This window comes from Centropristis striata, chromosome 6, assembly GCF_030273125.1.
Source record: "Centropristis striata isolate RG_2023a ecotype Rhode Island chromosome 6, C.striata_1.0, whole genome shotgun sequence".
In the NCBI taxonomy this organism is placed as follows: Eukaryota; Metazoa; Chordata; class Actinopteri; order Perciformes; family Serranidae; genus Centropristis; species Centropristis striata.
Genome location: NC_081522.1, coordinates 24,381,958 through 24,403,655, shown reverse-complemented (window position 1 = coordinate 24,403,655; position 21,698 = coordinate 24,381,958). Strand labels below are relative to the sequence as shown.

Genomic DNA, 21,698 nt, shown 5'->3' with positions numbered 1-21,698 from the left:
GTTAAAATAAATTGCATAAGTATTCATACTCTTTAAAGTAACTGACCTAATTCAACAGAGTTCCAGCTAGTTGATGACTGGATATTTTTATACTATAATCACTAGACACACATCAGCTGATCAGGTGATCTCCATTTCACTAACTACTGGCATCAACTAGGAACTCTGTTGAATTAGGTCAGTTACTTTAAAGGGTATCAATACGTAATCATTTATCTGTTTTCACTGTCATATTAAAGAGGGTTTTTTTTGCAAATTCTTTTTAAAAAGGCCAAATTATATTGACCATGATTTCATGTGTAAAAGCAACAAAAGGGTGAAACATCCAAGGGATATGAGCCATTGCAAGCCACTGTGTGTGGCTTGCAATGGCCACACACAGTGTATATACACATACGTATATATATATATATATATATATATATACATACACACACACACACACAGCTGTAACTAATATTTAGGCATGTAGACATGGTGACGATGACCTGCTGAAGCTCAAAGCGAGGATCAGAATGGGGGCGAAAGGTGATTTAAGTGACTTTGAACGTGCCACAGATGCTGTTCTGAGTATTTCACACATTTTTCAAACACAACCATCTCTATGGTTCACAGAGAATGGAGTGAAAAAGAGAAACTATCCAGTGAGCCTTGATGCCAGAGGTCAGAGGACCAGACCATACTGGTTGAGATGATAGAAAGGCGACAGTAAGTTAAATAACCACTGGTCGGTTCCAACCAAGGTCTGAAGAAGACCATCTCCCAACAAGGCTACAGCTGCAGGAGACCACACCGACACTTTATCAGGTACACACGTCACCTGTTTGTAGCATTTATATAACAGCAGTGAAGATGCTGATTGAAATGTAATGTTGCTTCTTCTCCCATATACTATTATATATAGTGGTGTCATGCTGCTGTTTCCCATTAGAGCAGCAGAGGGCACACTGGCCTTCTGATGGGGTCTGCTGTGTGAGGAGGAGGAGGAGGAGGAGGAGGCCCTCTCCTCTTCCTCTTCACATGAAATCAGAACACATTTTATCAGATACACAGCTGTTTGATGGCGGACTATTTACACAACGCGTTACTGCACCGAGTGTAAAGTCTTGGAGGTGTTGGTGCAACACGGTGGAATCTGAAGCTCGGCCGTTTGACTTCTGAACTTGTTTGTCGTGTGTTTTGTGTATTTTGCACTAAGTTGTGAAACTGCTTTACCTCAGAGACATTTGTCGTGTGCGAACTGCCGAGCCCGGATTTGCACAAAGTGGAAGGAGACTTGTTGCATGCTGCTGATCAGCCATTGTGGACCAAGGTCTAGTTCCTGTGGCCGCCGGCTACAGAGTTAGCTGTCTGCATCAAAGGAGCTGCTGTATGAACACTTGATGAGCCATGACGCTGCTGGACCAGAACAAAAAGGACTGTCTGCAGCCGGGAATGGATTAGTACCATCTTGATCCATGTTTTTTCCGAGGGGTTGTAAATGCACCTTTTTTGCGTTTTATACTTTGTAGCATTTTTTCTGACGAGTGAACTGAAGAATGAGCAGATAGATCACTTGTTGCTGAGCTTTTGGATGTGAGAGGAGAAGTCTAGAAGAAGTCACTCTGTCCTGTGTTTCTGCCTGCCGGAGGAAGTTTTTGGCTGTTTTCTGTCACCGCATCTTCTTCACTCACAGCACATGATGAAGAGGATGGCCTGGACCCAGACCATGATCACCTTCTGGTCCTTATTGTCCCTGGTCCTGTGGCGCACAGCGGCAGATGTCCCGGAGGAGGTGGAGGAAGGCTTCAGTGCTGAGGTACTCATGTTACTGACCTCATTCACCATGTACATGCTCACAAGATTCCATTTTTGTTGTCAGGAAAAAACTTTCTGAATTTTCAATTGTCACATTTCTATAGGCTTGTTAGAGGAAATCATTTTTTCATTGTAGTGTAGCATTATAGCTCTTTGTAAGCAGGTTATAAGTTAAAATCTAAGAGATTTCTTTTGGTTCAAGCATCAGGTGAGCTGCTGGGATCATTTCACCTTTTGAACTTTTTCCAAACAACAACACAGCACATGTGGTTAACACATGGAAAGAGAGCAACACTATCTATCTATCTATCTATCTATCTATCTATCTATCTATCTATCTGTCTGTCTGTCTGTCTGTCTGTCTATCTGTCTGTCTGTCTGTCTGTCTGTCTGTCTGTCTGTCTGTCTGTCTGTCTGTCCGTCCGTCCGTCCGTCTGTCTGTCTGTCTATCTATCCATCTATCATTCTATCTATCTATCTATCTATCTATGTATAACTCATATATATGGTTGAAAAACAGTTCAGTAATCTTGTTTATTGTGTTTTCTTGCAAGTGTATCTTCACGCTCATTTCATGTTAAATTGACAAGACTTCATTCTTAAGTATAAATGGAATACATACAATGGATAAACTGTTAAAAACACACTATGACATAGTTGTAAGCAGATATAAGTGTACAAGTGACATTTACGTTTTTATTGATGTTTTCATCAATCATAGACATTATAATGCAGTATTGGTGGAATTGTATGAGATAGTTCTTCACTCTTTTTTATACTTTATTGCAGTTGTGTAGGCGGTAATGTAATTTTACATTAGCTTACACATGATGTTGCTCATACTTTCTTACAGTGTTATTATTTATTATTTATAGCGAAATTATAAAAGTTAAAATAAACACACATCTGTACATATCTACCTACACACATACACACAGAAAAAACTTCTTCACAGAGCAAAAAATAAATGCTGCTGAGTCAGCCATGTCAGGTTTTTAACTGGCCTGTGAATATTTGTACATGTGTAGAAACCGTTAATAATGCTTTATAACACACAGTAAGCATTGGTCCATAGAGATTCAGATACTGTACTATCAATCATTCACCGACTGTTTATACACCAGTTACAGATGGATTGGAGTTATAAATGTAGACAAATGCATTAATAAACATTTACATGTCCCAATATCTGCTTACTGCTACATTATACTATGTTATTAATTATAGATGCTTAATAGTACAGAGGTTTTGCTTTTTACGAATACGAATACGAAAACTTTATTATCCACTGAGTGGAAATTCCTCTTTGGTTTCACCATAGACATGTCTCAAAACAAACAGAATAAATAGTAAAACAATAAAGAAAAACATTTCAAGAATAGAAAAATATAAAATAGATATAGACAGAGGTCAGGTATTGAATACAGATATATTCAGACAGGCAGTATGAGAAAAATAATGTGTTTTTGTTTTGTTTTGTTTTGTTTTTAGATAGATAGATAGATAGATGGATAGATGGATAGATAGATAGATAGATAGATAGATAGATAGATAGATAGATAGATAGATAGATAGATAGACTTTATTTATCCCAAGCTGGGAAATTACAGTGTAGCAGCAGCATTACACACAGAGACAATAACAACACAATTAAATAAAAAGAACAACCTAGGCATACTTCAAGCAATAAAATATAAAAATACAATAAAATACAATAAAAAATAAAGTGTCTAAAGAAGGAGTATGTATTAAGGAGTAGAATAGAATTCCAGTGCAGAATAAATACGAATATACAGTATAAAAATGTTGGTGCTATGAAACAAAAAATAGCCTACAGCAATAACTACTTCACACTTTTCTTTCATGTTTTCAGCCCACTCCAACATTATATTGTTGAGACTTGTCATGCTATGCAGAAATTGTCTCTGAAGGATTTTCTGTGTGTGTGTGTGAGTGTGTGTGTGTGTGCATGCATGATGTGTTGCATGTGTGTGTGTTGCATGTGTATGTGTTGCCCCTGGCTTGCTTTCATCCTGTACATGCATGCCAGTAAGAGTCCCATGATCCAGCTGCGTGAGAGGGGGGCTGCTCTGTTGTTTTTGAGGTTTCTTAAAGGGCAGAAGTTGAAAACTTGTCAGAGGCCCCCCCCCCAGCCGTCCCCACTAGGAGCCTCGGTCCTGTTAGCCTGGCTACGTGGCTCCACACACACAATGTCACTGTCAGCAAACAGAAAAACAAAGAGGCATGTTTCACTACAATGTCAGCCTTTTACCACCATTTGAATCACACACATGGTGTTGTTTTTATCTTGTGTACTACATAGAGTTTAATTATTGCCATTTTAGTTTTCCTGTTCCCAGTTCTTCCTCTGTTCCTCTCCTCATCCTGGCTGTCAGTGAGAAGAAAGCGCAGGAATGAAAGAGCAGGAATGTCGTAATGCTAATGGAAGCCATCTGTTTTCTATCTCTACTTTCTCTTTTCTTTTAACTCCTCAGATGCTCTTTCCAGTCATTAGACAGTGGATTAGCATAACAGTTGTAGCTGTCATAAACGTATATCCATCATGCATCACAAATGTGTTAAGCAACTTCTCAGAAGAAAAACTGACTTTGCACTTTCTCCTCACAGGCTTGGCTCCGTAAGTTTGGCTATTTGTCTCAGGCGAGCAGTCAGATGTCCACCATGCAGTCGGCTCGGATTCTTTCCAAAGCCATCAGCGACATGCAGCGCTTCTACGGCCTGGAGGTGACCGGAGAGATGGACCCGGCAACGGTTGTGTAAGCTCTATATTCCTCTGTAGCAGCGGTTTTATTCTGTATCAAAGCCTTAACATTTGTGTGCAGTGACCACAAACTGAATCCAGGGCTCTTGTGGAATGTTTTTAAAGCATGTAGGAATTTATTTTACATTTATTTGCAATATTTGAATAAACTTTTCTTATTTTTTATGCCTTCTATGGTATAGCTAGAGTAAGTGATGACCACAAATTTCAGTTTGTGATCTGAAAATTCTGGGCAACAAACCTCAACAACCAAACATCCTGAAGTAATTTGTTTCAGAGCTCTGGATTTTCCCCATAACATAATAACAATGTCAGAATAATGTGTCCGTATTAACAGGGGCTGCTGAAACAGAGCCAGCTTGTAATAACTTTTTATGCCCATAAGGTTTGGATTATAGTTTCATTTTAATGAGGCTAATACTTCATATATATATATATATATATATATATACACTAATGAGGCTAATCTGTCTATTGTGTCACACCGTCACATTCAGCTCTTGATTCATTGTGTCAGACTTTAGTTCTCAGAGGAAACACTGTATGGGAGAGTTTAATGTTTATATGGTTCAGCTACAACAGAAGCAGCAGGTTAGCTTAGCTTAACGTCTTAATACTGAATGTTAGGATATAACTTGTCTGGCTGTGTTTAAAGGAAACTAAATCTGCTAACCAGCACCTCACTAACAAGATATATTGTTGTTTTTTTAATGTAGTGCAAAAACTTTAACTTGACAAATACGTGTTTTCAGATTTTGTTTCCATAGGACAGAGCGAGTCTAGCTTTATTTTTGGTCTTTGTGCTAAGCTAAGCTAACCACTATCTAGAAGGCAGCAGAACGTTAGCTAAACTTCACATAAAGACTGAAAATGGGGAAATAGCTTGCCAACACTTCATTACTGTGCAATAACTCATTTTTTTATTTGGTACAAAAAACATAACCTTAAAAAATATGCAGATTTTGTTACTTTTGGACAGAGTGAGGCTCGCTGTTTTCCCTTCTTCTCCAGTTTTTGTGCTAAGCTAAGCTATCCGGTTACTAGCTGTAGCCTCATATTTACAGTCAGATAAGAGAGTTGGATGAGTCCTTTTTCTCGACAATAAAGCAAATGTATATTCCAAAGTTTCAAACTATTTCTTATTGCTGACAGGTTTATTTTGTCCCTCTCACGTGTTCAGGACTGAGTGAAAATGCAGTCTTAAATTCTGCAGCTGAACGCTTTAATCCCTGGCTGACAAAAACCCTTTCCAACCTTGTGAGGAGTCTGGAAAAACAATTAGAAATTACGTTTAAAAAAAATCATAAACGCAGGAGCAAACACTATAAGTGTGTTGATGTTTGTGTGTGTGTGTGTGTGTGTGTGTGTGCAGGGCCATGCGTCGGCCTCGTTGTGGCCTCCCAGACAGAGAACCGGAGGAGATGGATGCTGGTGCCAGGAGGAAGCGCTACGCTCTGACCGGGCAGCAGTGGGCCAAAGACCACATCACCTACAGGTGAAACACTCACATTTAAAAGTTTCAATCTGAAACGCTGACGTCTAAAACTCATCATCATCAGAAATTTTATTGAGTAGGATAAACCCCTTGAGAGGAATCCTCTGGTTTTCGAGGTCCTAAAGTACATTACAAAACAAAACACTCAACAATTTAGAGACATACAACAACAAAGACAACAGGCATCAACACAAACATAACAAACAAAAAATGAACACAAGAATAATCACAACCTCTCAATGGCCACAAGTTGGCCATAACATTAGCCTAGTAAAACTGAAAGAATTATTATTATTATCTGAAACATGTGCAGTTTAACTCAAAATAAGAAGACAGGGCATATTTAAAACTATGAAAAGACGTCAATGATCGTATGTTTAAAGGAAGATTATTCCAGTCCGATGGCGCTTTGAACTTAAATGCTTTTTTACCAATTGTTTTGAACTTGTTTTGTTTAAAACTAACAACAACAAGAATGTTTAACACTCCAACTCTGATGTGCTGTCTCCTGCAGTATAATGAACCAGCTGATCCCGTCCTCCCTGGGCGAGGAGCAGACGTACGGCGCTATCCGTAAGGCCTTCGCGGCGTGGAGACGCGTCACGCCGCTCACCTTCGAGGAGCTTCCTGCTGAAAACAACATCAGCATCAACAGCAGCCAGGCACAACTGGCTGACATCCTGCTGTTGTTTGCCTCTGGTTTCCATGGTGATATGTCCTTGTTTGATGGGGAGGGGGGGTCGCTGGCCCACGCCTACTACCCCGGACCAGGAATAGGTGGAGACACACACTTTGATGCTGATGAACCTTGGACTCTGGACAACCAAAACCCAGAAGGTCAGTGGGTTGCTTCTTCTTTTTCTTTTCTTCTCTCGTTACTTTCTACCAGCCTCTCTAATCAGCTGGGCATGTCAAACATTAAGAATTAGATTGATTTGCTAGCTTGCTTTGATGCCATAGCAACAACATCTAATCAGTTGATTAGCTTTTTAGAATAATTTATTAGCTTGATTGTTTTCTTCAACTTGGGACACTCAACACTATCTCTATGGTGATGTCATGATTGGGAAAGAGTGGGACAGCTCATATTGTATTTTTCAAGAATGTTCCAAGTTGACAGCAATGTGGATTAATGTAACATGAGCTACGCCTTTTGATTTATGAATGATATCACTGTTGTATTTAATTTAGTGAGTATTAAGAGCTAGCACTGTGTGATCTACATCTCTGCAAGGCAGAAAGAGAAATCACTACAAACAATAACACTACAGACACTAACTCAACATTTGCAAATAATATAATTTTAGGGAAACACGCCATCATAGGCATAAAATCTGTATATAGAAAAGTTTACTCTTTTATAGAATCAGAAGAGTTGGATATGATTTGTAACGTCAAACATCACAGGACTACTTTTTGTGCAATCTGAGCACTATTTTTCTTTGTATTCAGCGTATTACTGAAGCCTACATTTACTGAGAGGGTGAATATCATAATATCTAACTCTGTGATTCCACAGAATTCATCAGTAGTAACATTAATAGTCAGCTAGGTTTTCTAATGCTAACATTAGCCATTAGCCATAACGCTACTTCTTATCTCTTTAAGTTGTTATGTTGAGAGTGGGGGAGTCAATGGAACACTGTTAACAGTCAGGGGTTTAAGCACAATACAAAATAAATGACTGTCAATCAATGTAGGATGCTTATTAAACGTTATTTTGTTTTGGAAGGTTATATTGCTAATAGGAATGGTGATGTTGGACGGTATTTGGAAAGGTGGGAAAGGTTTATTGAAGTGGAAGGCTGGCATTTAACTTAACCCTTTATTATTTTCTCTTAGGTTATTAAGTTTACTGATATACTGTATGTTTTATGTGGTAATTATGTTTGATTTTTGTTTGTGTCTTGTTTAGTCTTAATGTGTTATAGTTCTTATTTATTATTGTAGTTTTATTTATTTATTTAGGTTGGTTTTGGGATCTTGTTGTCGTTGTTCTTTTTTTTGTTTTACTGTGTTTGTCCATTGGTGATTTATGTTGTGTTTTGTTTAAATTAATAATAAAAATAAATAAATAAATGACTGTTTTCTACAAATTTGCATGTGAACTAAAATCGATACTGTTTTTTAAAGATTTGATACTGTAACACAAACACAAATCTATTTCAGAATCATACCAATTAACATGCATTTTTACATAAATTACAATGTATCATAATGTATGTATTATTGTAATATTACTTTGTTGCATGTTATTTTACACACACGTGTTTGACAAATATACAAATACATGTCCTCCATGTCTGTCTCTGCAGGTATAGACCTCTTCCTGGTTGCGGTCCATGAACTCGGTCATGCTTTAGGTCTGGAGCACTCAGACAACCCCAGCGCCATCATGGCTCCTTTCTACCAGTGGATTCACACACACAACTTTACTCTACATGAGGATGACATCAGAGGAATACAGTACATATACGGTGAGAAGCACACACTGTACTAAAACACTATTTATTTATATCTTCAATATAGGGCTGGGCGATATGGCCCGAAAAGAATATCACGATATTTCTGGCTATTTTTGCGATAACGATTATTCTTCACGATATTACGAAATACTTAAAAAGACATAGAAAATATGTTTTTTTTTAAGTCTGTATAAATAAAGAAAAATCTTAAAATGTAGTGTGAAGTGCAAATCCCAACAGTTGCCAAATACAAAAACGTTTACTCTTGACTCTTGAGTATGAGCAAATAATAAAAAATATCCATTTATGGGTTTCGGGGGCATATTTTGATGACATTTTGTAAAGGAGAATAAAGGTTCTTGTATGTTTTATTTAAGGCATCTTATTTTGACAGTCTTCTTGTAAGTTCTGTGGTGGATTCTGTTAACACACCGTGCTCTTATTTTGAAAGCTGCATGTGTCTAGCGACAGAGAGAAAGTAGCTTTTTGTGATTAAAACAGCTTTAACCACGACATCAAGAAGTAGGAATGTTGCCAATATCATGATATGCATTTTTTTTAACCATAAAAAAAATATACCGATATTATCGTGACAATACGATATGGCACACCCCTGCTTCAATAATACAGTTATTTATAGCTGCCCCCAGCAGAATTTGGATTTAATGACCCAATGAGTGTGTCTCATGATCTGAAAGACAGCGAACACACCTGTTGTGTGTAGAGTTTAATGTGCTGCTGAATTAAAGACACCATGGTCCTCATCCATGACCTTTTTCACACAGATAATAATACTAAGTTGATCTCTATAGCTCTGCTTTATCTAAAATGTATCCACAACTAAAACCTTTTTAACATTTCAATACTGGGTTTTTATGGTGTTCCAGCTCTTGCAGAGACACACAAAACAAAATGTAACTTCGTTTTTGATGTTTTGTCTTCAGCCTGCTCTGGTTGAGGTTGGTGAGGTTGAAGTGCAGAATGTCAGCTGTAATTTGAGGTTATATCATATTCATATCACATCTGGACAGTTGTCGAAAGAAGCCTTGCACAGAAGATTTGTGCATACACACAAAGGCAGCCACACACACACTCACCAGTGAAACCTCACAGCATATCATGCATGCCGTTATCATGTCCTCATGCATTCCCTCGGTGAATAGACGGCATTGTAAACTGACAGATGGCGTCTTTGTGGTTATTTGTGTGTGTGTGTGTGTGTGTGTGTGTGTGTGTGTGTGTGTGTGTGTGTGTGTGTGTGTGTACACTGTATGCATGTGTGTGTGTGTGTTTCTGCTGCCCTGTCATAAGTCATAAGTGCTGTAATTACAGGCTAAAAAACTCATTTGTCACATACACTGCAGACATATATTTATTATAGACATTCTTTACACTGAATGACTGATTTATGATTTATTTAGCTTTTTAAAAAATGCATTTCTTTACTGTCCATTGTTTTGTCCAAATCACATCAGCGGTATCACATCAACGGATTAACAATCAGATTTACTTTGGGAACGTGTTCTAGTTTTAGTTTGCCTACAGAACCCAAATCTTTCATAGCCACATAATACCAGCCTATTGAAATGCCTACACTGAGGTCAGCTCCAGAGTAAAGTTGAGCAAACAAGATGTGAAAAACCTTGCTGCTGTAAATAAAGTAAGGTAAATGTTTTGACTGAAATGATACAGTAGTTCCCTTCAGATCTGTCAGGACTGAGCTCTAGAAACGCTCTGATTGGAAGAGAAAAAGGATCTGAAGTGTTTAAATAGCCATAAACTTTGTAGGTAGGAATAAACATTTGGGTTCCTTTGGAGAGGTTTTTATACAAGAGGCCGCTAGCTTTGCAGCTACTCTTATTGACTCGCCACTCAACTGTTTAGGTGAGAAACATAAAGGCTAAATACTTGATATGAAATACACAAATGTGTCCCCTTTTGATTTTCTGTCTTTCGATTTTACTGTTTTGTTTCACATATCAGCCTCTTTTTCAGCCGGTACTGGAAGTGTTCTGGTTTTTGTTTGTGGGACAAATTCATTGTACAGCAAGTCACAAGTAGGTCTGAAGTATTTGCTCTTGAGTCGCAAGTCAAGACAAACAGAAACCGAAATATTATAATCTGAATCCTTATCAGACTGAAAGCCAATGTGTTCTGATTGTAGCTAACACACTTTAACAACCCACTGTACAATCCCTGCTTAGCACCAAACAGCAGACAGACAAAGTGAGCAACTAGCTGCTGGACATGCTAGAACATTTAGCTCTGTACAGACCAAAACACTGTTTTATTATTATTGAACCAATGGTGTCCTTCACATGCACCATTCCAGCTGGAAACAGCCTTTTTTTTGGTCTGTGATTAAAATAGCCAACTAATAAGTCTTTCACCAGCTAGTGAGCTATTCAAGACTCTACAATACAGTTAACTGTATACTAAGAAAGAGTCTATTTAGTGTGAAAGAAGAATGAGACACAGAATCAGGCGGAGATGTGAGAAAGTACATAAGACACTGATTGCATAAAAAAGTCATTTTAATTCTGTAACATGATGTCATGGTGCCTCGATGCTTCCGAAGACACTTTAATTAGACTTATTTACCTTCACTGTCTATATAAAATGCTGCAGATGCTAAATGTCTCCACACAGATAGCTGAGTCACCGGCCAGCATCAGCCTCAGATATTCCTAGCAGTATTTCTGGCTCAGTGTAACTCAATACATCTTCAAGCCCATCAGCTGTCCGTACATATTACATAAGAGGCTGTATCTGTGTGTTTTCTTCTCTTAGCAACCAGCTGGGCTGATTTTTCCAAAGAGCAGCAGCAAAGTCGCAAGTCAATCAAAAGGGCTTCTGGCTGCCACACATAATGGAAAATGAGGCTGTCTTTGTGTGAGGAGAGATAGAGAGGACATTGTGAAGGGAAAAGAGGATAAAAGAAATGATTGATGTCTAATGTGACATCGACAGACTGAATGAATTTATTTAATTCCAGATGGAAGTTGTTCTTGCATTTTTTTCAGTAAAATTTGAGAGGGAAAAATGTTCCATCTTAATTGTGGAAGTTTGTCTTTCTTTCCATATTCTTCATCCTCAGGTCCTCCTCTCCTCACTGATGCCCCGCCCACTTCTCCTCCTGCCCCTGACGACAGACCCAACGATGACACCCCCACCTCCTCTTCTTCTCCTAAAGATGAGCCCAGCTCCACTCCTCCCTCTGAACCCCCACACCAACCTCCCAGCAGCCCACCTCCTCCTCCTCCAGCTGAGCCGGAGCCGAGCAGCAGTCCGACTTCTCCTGCTGTCCTCCTCACCTCCACCTCCACCCCCACCTCCTCCCGACCTCAGCCTGTCACCCCACACGTTAGAGTAGACGTCCCGCCTCCACAACCACCTCCTCGGCCCCCTGCTCCTCCTAGACCCCCCAAGGTGCCGGGCAACCAGCCCCCCGATATCTGTGACGGGGACTTTGACACAGTGACCATGCTGAGGGGGGAGATGTTTGTTTTCAAGGTGAGAACTAAGAAATATTTATCATCATATTTGGATTCATCTATAAACTCCCATGTTGTAATTTATGCAAGGGGAAGTGAACAATTAATTATTTTTGATAAAAGATAACAAGATACAATATTTCGTTGCTCCTGCAGGGTCGCTGGTTCTGGCGTGTGCGGAGGAACCGAGTCTTGGATAACTACCCGATGCCCATCTCCGTCTTCTGGATCGGCCTGCCTAGCGACATCGATGCAGCCTACGAGCGCCATGATGGAAAATTTGTCTTCTTTAAAGGTATGCCAAGGGTGTTTTGCTGATTCCACAGAAAATGTTTACAGAAAATGAGCCGTACTGGTTGCTAAACACAGACGCTCTCTACAAAAAGGGGCGGAGCTCCTCTTTTTCTTCTCTCAGCTCAGATCTCTGGACATGTGTAGTGAGATGCTGCAGATGTTTTATCAGTCTGTGGTGGTAGTGTGTTGTTTTATGCTGCAGTCTGCTGGGGAGGCAGCATCACACACAGAGATGATCAGACTGGTCTAAAGAGCTGGTTCTGGTCTACAGAGCTGGTTCTGGTCTAAAGAGCTGGTTCTAGTCTACAGAGCTGGTTCTGGTCTATAGAGCTGGTTCTGGTCTAAAGAGCTGGTTCTGGTCTATAGAGCTGGTTCTGGTCTACAGAGCTGGTTCTGGTCTACAGAGCTGGTTCTGTGGTTGGAGCCACTGGAGGAGGTGGTGGAGAGGTGACCTGTCAACATGTTGGAGGCCATCCTGAAATACTAGATCATCTGCTACACAAAACCTTTATGGAGCAAAGCAACAGCAGTGGACGGCTCCTCTCTCTCTGCTGCAGGACGGAGAGATTCAAAAGATCCTTCTCTCCTATTATTATTATTATTATTATTATTATTCTCTCCTACAGACATCAGGCTGCCTCATTATGACAGAGATTCTACCAGACTACCTGAATTTACCCTCAGGGATAAATAAAGTCATTTTGAATTTGAATTTAATTGAATAGAAAAAAAATATGTAAAATTACCCCCCGATAATGTGAAATTACCCCCCTACAAAAAAATATGTAAAAATTACCTTTAAAAAAAAAAAAATACCCCAAGAAAGATGTAAAATTACCAAAGAAAAAGTAAAAATTACCCAAAGAAAGACTTAAAATTATCCAAAAGAGATCTAAAATTATCCCCAAAAATATGTAAAATTACCAAAAACAGATGTAAAATCACCAATAATAAACTCTGTTGCAGGACGGAGAGATTCAAAAGATCCTTCTCTCCTATTATTATTATTATTATTATTATTATTATTATTATTATTATTATTATTATTATTGTTCTCTCCTAAAGCCATCAGGCTGTCTCATTCTAACAGAACTGAACTTACCCTTTGGGATGAATAAAGTCATTTTGATTAGATTTTTTGATTGAATTGTACAGCTCAGAAGACAGATTAGCAAGTTAGCTTGCTAGCTAGCCAGCTAACAAATGAGTGAAATATTACTGTATACTTCATACAGACATACTGTCACAGCAATGCAGAAAAGCACATTGCTACCGCTGGACAATCCACCAATCACAGCACAGTGGGTGGGATTAGGCTAAATTGTCAGTGGGGAAAAAACTTATGCCAAAGCTGTTTATTAGCAATAAAAGCTGTCAAACACAGCGCCGCCATGCTGAGCACGCGGGACGATGTTTTACGTCAAAACCACCTTGGAAGACCACACTGAGCTTTTTTATGGTTTCGCGCCTTGCTTAAAGACACAACAAACGGCTGGTTAGTTTTCCATCAACGTTCTCACTTGTTATTTCTCTGAGCGAAGCTGAAGCCAGCAAGGAATGTTTAAGAGTGTTTTTCATAAACACAAAATGGGGAGTGGAACACAAATCTGTGCTTTGATTTGAACCGGTCAGACTGAAAGGAAACAGCGCAAACTCAGCATTTTTTCCTTCACACAATGTGATTTATGAGGATATGGTAATAATTCAACACAGCCATAACTCTCAGTATCTGGCACACACACACACACACACACACACACAAATATACACTGGAAGTTATGTGAACAAGAAAATAATGATTTACAGTTTAAACATTGTGACAATATGGCTGCAGATGGTGACGATTGAAAGTCTTGAGTCTCTGTGTTTTTGCATGTATTAGTGTGTGTGTGTGTGTGTGTGTGTGTGTGTGTGTGTGTGTGTGTGTGTTGAGTTCATTGGGTGAATAAGGCCTGTGCAGCGTGGCGGCTGTTGCTTGCCCAGTATGACTCCAGTCCAGCTGAGCCCCAACAGGATTGCATCAGCCTCCTCTGCAGTGTGCTGCTCCAGATGTGAACAGCTGCACATCTTTCACTTTAACTATCAGGTCGACTGGTGATTTGTCATGCATTTTCAAGATTTTCTGAGCATATGATCATAGATAGTTTTTTTTATTCCCAGTTTAGATTTTTTTCTGCAGGGAGTTTTGTCAAGCTTTGAGGGATTTTTTTTGTCACATTCTTGAGACGTTTAAGAAGAGCTCTACAAGCTGATTGTTGCATCCTCTCCAAAGATTATTGGCTCGTGTTGTGCATGCAACCTGCCCATGAGTCCACAGTGATTTAACTACTGGAGTAGAAATAAAATGATGTTTTAAACAGCAATTCAAAGTAAGTTTGCACGGATTAGGAGCAGGCCCTGTGAACAAACTTCACTATTACTGCTCAGTACAGTATGCTGCAGCAGTGGCCTGGCACTGGAGGTGGAAAGTGGCTGACAAATGTGACCAAAGGTTAGGGTTAGAGAAGAAATTGGCTCCCACGTGAGGAAATCTTGAAAATAAGTGTTATGCCTACCTTGCCTGTCCTTTCTACTTTTCTTCTGGAGTGACTAACTCCCATGACATATGCCATATGTTCATGCCATTGCTTGCGCTCCATATGCCACTGCTTTTTCCCCATTTTTCCTCTCTCCCTCATTAACTTTTGCTCATATTTCCCCTCTGTTAGCCAGGTAACAAACATAACAGCTCTGTGCTTTTGTCCTTGCAGATGATAGATACTGGGTGTTCAGGGAGGCTGACGTGCTGCCAGGATACCCTCAGCCCTTATACGAGTACGGACAAGGAGTTCCTGCACACAAGATTGACACAGCGATCTGGTGGGAGCCCAATGGATACACATACTTCTTCAGTGGAGACAGGTAGAGTATATCACAGCCACACAGAGATACACTACCGGTCAAACGTTTTAGAACACCCCAATTTTTCCAGTTTTTTATTTAAATTCAAGCAGTTCAAGTCAAATGAACAGCTTGAAAGGGTACAAAGGTAAGTGGTGAACTGCCAGAGGTAAATAAAAAAAGGTAAGCTTAACCAAAACTGAAAAATAATGTACATTTCAGAATTATACAAGTAGGCCTTTTTCAGGGAGCAAGAAATGGGTTAACAACTTAACTCGATGGAGTCTTGGGCTATTTTGTCCATTTTTTAATTCTTTTCATGTCTTTGTAAGTTATTTTGTGTCTTTTTTTGGTAATTTTGTGTCTTTTTTTAGTAATTTTGTGTCTTTTGGTGTCTTTTTTTGTAATTGTGTTTCTTTTTTTTGGTCATTTTGTGTCTTTTTTTAGTCCTTTAGTCCAACATAAAATGTGATTTTGAATCTTTTTTTTACTTTCAAAACACTATCATGCTCAATCAAGAATTTTAAATGTTGCAAATGTGCATTCATTTCAGAGTACACTGAGACATTAAACTGCATCATTTTCAATTAAATTCTGAAAAAGTTGGTGTGTTCTAAAACTTTTGACCAGTAGTGTACATGCCACAAGATTTCAGATTCAAGATTCTCTAAAATGTGGAATTAAAACAATGACAGGAAGTAGTATTCATTGTATAAAAGGTGTACCCTGTGTAACCTGCAGATACTGGCGATATAGTGAGGAGACCCGGACTACAGACCGAGACTTTCCCAAGCCAAACAGCAGATGGGGCAGAATCCCTAACTCACCCAAAGGAGCCTTCCTCAGCGATGACGGCGGTAAATAACCACCTTTAACCAGAACGTTCACTCAGGAGGGTGCAGGTGTCCACCAGGTGTTGAGAATCTCCTGCATAACAGAGCTCTGATTGATCCAAACTCCACTCAGAGAACAAGCTTTTTTACACATTGGCACCATGTTATAGTCATTCTGGTGTACTTATCCACTTATTGCAATTAAATCACAGCTAAATCAGTTTATTCAAGGGACAAACAGATGTGTTAGCAATGTACTGGCAGTCATCCAGCTGCTGTTCCTGGAGAAGGAGATCAAATTCATGAAGCTGTGTGTACCTTTCACATGATATTATCAATGCAGACATCAAATCAAATCAACTTTATTTATAGAGCCCTTTAAGACAGCGTTAGCTGATACAAAGTGCTGTACATGGCAGGACAGACCAACAATAAAAACAATAAAAACAAAGAACAAGCAAAAACAACTAAAACAAAGCGAGTCTCATGCTGGGTAAAACAAAAAACCGTAAATAAAAGTGGGTTTTAAAATGTATCTCAATTTTAAAATAAATCTTAATTTTAAAAAACCACAAAGAACAAATGAAAACAAAAAATAAAACAGAGCAAAGGCTCATGTGGAGTTAAAAGCCAGTGAATAAAAAAAAAAATCACAGAAAGTGAATCATGGCACTGTTTACACTGATGCGTCTTGCACAAGTCACATGAACAAACACAAATGATCCTGTGGTCAAACTTGCGTACAAACGTGCAAAACTAATCCAGGGCTGATTGTCCCAGTAGAGACAGACAGACAGATACTCACATGTACTCAAACATGCACATGATGTCCTGCAGGCCTTATAAAGCTAATACAGCCTCTATTTGGAGGAAGGGAGCAGCTTGTGTTTATGAGAATCACACAAAAAAGCTGTACATAAAGTGTTGAAAGCAGGGGATCAGCAGGAGTGGGGAGAGAAAGAATGAAAGGTTAGTGGGGTGAAATTGGGTGTGTAAGAGGCAGAGAGGGAAAAAATTACATTTGAGACGAGTTAGGCTGGAGTAAGCAGAGAAGGGTGAGGGGAAGAGAGAGAGAGGAGGAATGAGAGCTCTGGTTTGAGGGTTGGCTCGTCCTGGAAATTAAATTTGTGGCAGAGCTGCTCTAAATGCTCTCTGTAACAGTCAGATCTCATCTCCAACCAAACAATTCTGTCTCTGCAAGCTGTGTTTGCTCTAAAGAGTGACATCTACCCCCAGAACTGACCCCAGGAAGACCAGGAAGAGTGCGTTCATTTTGCATACCACTGCCAAATCAAGAGCATGCACGCAAAACATTTTATTGCTTTATTGTCGTTTTAATATTAACACTTTTATGTATGTATAGTCTGGTATTGAACTTGTGGAGCCAAGGGGAACGTTGGGGAGAGTGTCAACACTAAACTGGTCCCTAAGGAAACCTTCCTGGTTCCTCTTTTGTTTGCATCAAAATCAAACTTAGATTTAGGTTGTCAAGACAAAGGGTAAAGTAAATGAGAGCTATAGAATCCATGCAAGTCTGTAACTTAGATAAGCTTGTTTTCAACTCCATTAATATCTGCATCAATCTTTGAATTTCCATTTCCCTAAATACTATCTTTTCTTTAAACAACGTTGATCAAACTAGTATTCACATCACAATTCATTGCATATGAGTTGACTCACTTAAATCTCTTCTTCTCCTCACAAAGCTTACACCTATTTCTACAAAGGCGCCAACTACTGGAGGTTTGACAACCGCAAGACGGAAGCAGAGAAAGGCTTCCCTCGCTCCATCCTCAAGGACTTCATGGGCTGTTTGACGGCTCCTGACCCGAAGCCCGATACCGACACTGAGCAGGAACCAAAAGATAAACCAGTCAACCCTTCAGATCGAGGCAAAGATGAGCACAAAGAGCCTGACAGGGGTCGGGACAAAGACACAGACCCAGAGGAAAACCAGACCTCTCAGCCTGACAGCACAGAGGAGGAGGACAAAGAGGTGAACGTGGTGGTGACGGTGGCCGACAATGAATCTAAGGTCATGACCCTGATCATGATCATCGTTCCTCTGGTCCTCATCCTGTGCATTCTGGTCCTCATCTATGCTATCCTCAGAACTCTACAGAACAAAGAGACACCGAGGGCCTTGGTGCACTGCAAGCGTTCGTTGCAGGACTGGGTGTGAGAAGATAGAGCGGGTATTCATCATCTGTCTGGTACAGTCGTTGGCGTCAAAATGTGTACTTATGGCGCTGTGGAAAGAAGCTAATGACGCAGTATTACAGTCTAAGAGGATGAGTCACCGTTCTGGGCCCCATTCATTGTGAGAACTTTTATCGCTCATGTGAAATAATGCAAATGTGGTAAAGTCGGAGCCTGTGGAGCTACAGTGTACTTTCCCTCCTCTGGCCTTGGCGTTTTTCTCCCGTGCCTTCCAAGTACCTTCATTTCCTCAAAGAAAATCACATTTAATCTATCACAGCATTAAACAAAAATACATGTCAGTGACTAAATGTGTGCTGTAGAAGACACGTGACACAAGGAATGTCCTTTTCTATCAATTCTAATTGTACAGAGGAGGATTTATTTGTAGTATAAATGCAGACAAAGTCGATAATGCACATACATTACACAGAAGCACACATACTGTACATACACACAATCATGAGTGCTTTTAGCTATGAAAACTATACAGATACATGCATTAATATGTAACAAGTCTTCCTTCGCTTAACTACGGTGCCTCAACCAATCTTAACATATTTCTTTGTTTAGAACAGATAATTTGCACTTTTGATCCTGTTTATTGTCCTCTTTGTTTTGCTGAGGTTGCTTCTCTGCAGATATGTGTGTGTTTGTGCTTATTGAACACACACTAGCAGAAGAAGCTCGTCCTCCGACCAGCGCAGGAATGTCAGACAGCTGTGTGCGTCTCCCACTGAGCCCGTTATGTCTGCCCTCTCTCTCTCACACATGCACCAACGTCACATGATCTTGAAAACCCCCAAACTGCACCCACTTGTGCATGCATGTTCACATATGCACACACACACACACACACACAAAGCATGACATAGAGACCACTTACCCAAACAAAGGCACATAGAGTTTTTGCACACAGACACCAGGGCTCCAGCCCCCCCTCCTCCCACCACAGCACCAGAACTGTTCAGCCTGCACCACTAAAAACACAATCCCAGTGGAGACATATTGATATACGACTTGGGCCAGGGCTTGGATAAAATACGAGAGGGGGGGGGGGATTATTCACACTTAACGAGAAGAATCGAAAAGTGTTGTGGTATTTTACAAATTCTGTTCATGTCAGCTCAACCTGTGAAGAGTAAAACCATAGCGAGAGTATCCATCTTCCTCTGTTAACTCCTTTTTTTTTCATGCTAAATCTAAATAGAGTTGAGGCTAATTAAGTGTACAGCGGAGAAGCCTGCAGGCTACAGTGGAATGGGTCAGGGTCTGGTTTCCATTAAGCCCACATGCTGCTGATTTAGTAGTGTCAGGCATGAGGAGGGGGGGCAGTTAGGGAAAATGCAAAAAGAAGGAGGTATAAAAAAAGTAGAAGGGAGTTCAGGGGTAATAAGAGAATGAGATGATGAGGGAAAGAAAGAAAGAAAGAAAGAGAGCGGGGGATTCACAGATTGAACAGAGGAGAGGGAGGGCTCTACCACAGTTTCCTTGCCAGTTTTCTCTCTGGAGAAGGAGGAGCGAGGGAAAGAGGAGGAAGGATCTTGGGGAGGGGCAGCGCTGGCGTTGTGCCTCCTGACCTAGATCGGGACACTGAGTCCACTCCTCCTTTTTCAAGTCTTTCTTGTTTTTGCTCTGCTTGTTGACATGAGCTGGAGATAACTTCCTCTGCGACCCCCTCCTTCCTTCCTCATCTATCTCTTTGTGTTTCCATTTTAGGACGATTTTTCTCTTTTTTTGTTTCATTGCTGTGTTCAACCCCACTTTCTGCTCCCAGATGTATTCATTTTCTCCTCCACTCTTCTGGAAAGTTAGCTCAAGCATTAAGAGGGCAACTCAACGCACAGAAACATCTGCAGGAAGTGCTCATTAAGTGTTGTCTTTGTGTAAAGCTATCATTTCCTTTAGCTTTAGCTTTGTGCCTATATTTCATTGTTTTCTGTCATTTCATTGTGCCTTTTTTCCTGTGAATATTGGGGGGCATTTTTTTTACTATAAATAGCATGAGGGAAAGTTTTTTAAAATGTTTTTCTTCTCTTTTTTTTACCCTACTTATAATTTGTAGTTTTGTAAATTTTTGTTTGTGTTCAGGTTTTGTGTAAGAACAGCAGTAGATTGTTACGATGATGTTGATGCATGCAGGGCATGTTCTGTAACGCCTGTGCACTCCTCTGTAGAGTACATTAAAGATTTCACAATAAAATTTACAGGTAAAAGCAACACAAGTCTCCTCTGCTGCAGTTTTTGGCTTCATGTTATTTAACTATGTCAAGTTCAAGGAGTCGATTCTAGTTTTGGCCACAAGAGGGAGTTGTTGCCCTCATAATAAATCTTCAGTGATGATAAATAATGATAAATAAAGACAAAAACGTGTCTGTTTATGTGGGCTCATGCACTGATTAAGTGCTGGAAAGTACTTTTACTTAGCCTTTACTTTTATTTGGATTTACAATTGCACTTGTTGAGTGATTTCCAATTAATGTTACTAAACATTTAATTTCAGTATTTTAAAATACAGTTCACATATTTTCACTGTTCTTGTTTTATTCTGCTTCATTAACTTGCTGATTGAGTTAAATTGCAGAATTAAAACTTTTCATGAAAACATGATAAAACACTAAAACATGATGCTTGTATATAAACAGTATATAATTACAGTTATTCGAATTAACCACCTCAACAATGGGCATGCAATAAAATAAGGTATATAACAATATTAAACACTACACTACAAAGTATTTTATACTTTACATATTTACATATACATATATACATACTGATTGATTTTGGCATCAAAAAACGAGTGCCGTTTCATTGCATCAAAATGTGCAAACTGCTCTTAGAAAAGTTGATAAAAAGGATATATTCTTAAGTAATAGATGCTCGTATACATCAGTAGTTCTCAACCTTTTTGAGTCGCGACCCCCAATTTAACATGCATGTTTTCCGTGACCCCCACTCACTGAACAGAATCTCACACGCACAGTTCAGATCACCCAAAAAAGAAACAAAATGACCAAAAAAAGTAAACAAATGACCAAAAAAGACACAAAATGACCAGAAAGGAAACAAAATGACCAAAAAAAGACACAAATTGACCACAAAATGACAAAAACAAGACACAAAATGACCAGAAAATATACAAAATGACTAAAAAAAGACACAAAATGACCAAAAAACCCCACAAAATGACCACAAAAAGACATTAAGTGACCAAAAAGACTAAAACACATGAACACTTTAACACAGTGGAGACAGAGCTGACTTCCAAAATGATTTGGCGACCCCCAGAAATCATCTCGCGACCCCAATTGGGGTCCCCACCCCAAGGTTGAGAATAGCTGCTATACATAGTAGTTAGTGATTGTTCCACTGTACTGTTTTCTCATGCAGGACTTTTACCAGTAAACAGATGCAGTGTGTGTGTGTGTGTGTGTGTGTGTGTGTGTGTGTGTGTGT

At 39.5% G+C, this 21,698-nt stretch overlaps 1 protein-coding gene across 1 annotated transcript; it reads left to right on the top strand.

Annotated features, from left to right (window-relative positions):
- The first annotated feature begins 1,015 nt into the window (after positions 1 to 1,015).
- On the top strand, positions 1,016 to 20,373 carry mmp15a (matrix metallopeptidase 15a). The gene is made up of 10 exons (XM_059335526.1): positions 1,016 to 1,798; positions 4,426 to 4,574; positions 5,952 to 6,074; positions 6,589 to 6,911; positions 8,390 to 8,551; positions 11,637 to 12,052; positions 12,190 to 12,328; positions 15,078 to 15,228; positions 15,949 to 16,064; positions 17,747 to 20,373. Exons 1-10 carry the CDS (start codon positions 1,679 to 1,681, stop codon positions 18,220 to 18,222), a joined length of 2,175 nt encoding a protein of 724 aa, XP_059191509.1. The 5' UTR covers positions 1,016 to 1,678; the 3' UTR covers positions 18,223 to 20,373.
- The last annotated feature ends 1,325 nt before the right edge of the window (positions 20,374 to 21,698 follow it).

Bases quoted from the DNA above. Each gene is read 5' to 3' on its own strand.
- mmp15a (XM_059335526.1), top strand. From the start codon at position 1,679: ATGATGAAGAGGATGGCCTGGACCCAGACCATGATCACCTTCTGGTCC. The intron at 8,552-11,636 runs GTGAGAAGCACA...CTTCATCCTCAG, and splicing joins AGGAATACAGTACATATACG to GTCCTCCTCTCCTCACTGAT. The intron at 16,065-17,746 runs GTAAATAACCAC...CTCCTCACAAAG, and splicing joins CTTCCTCAGCGATGACGGCG to CTTACACCTATTTCTACAAA.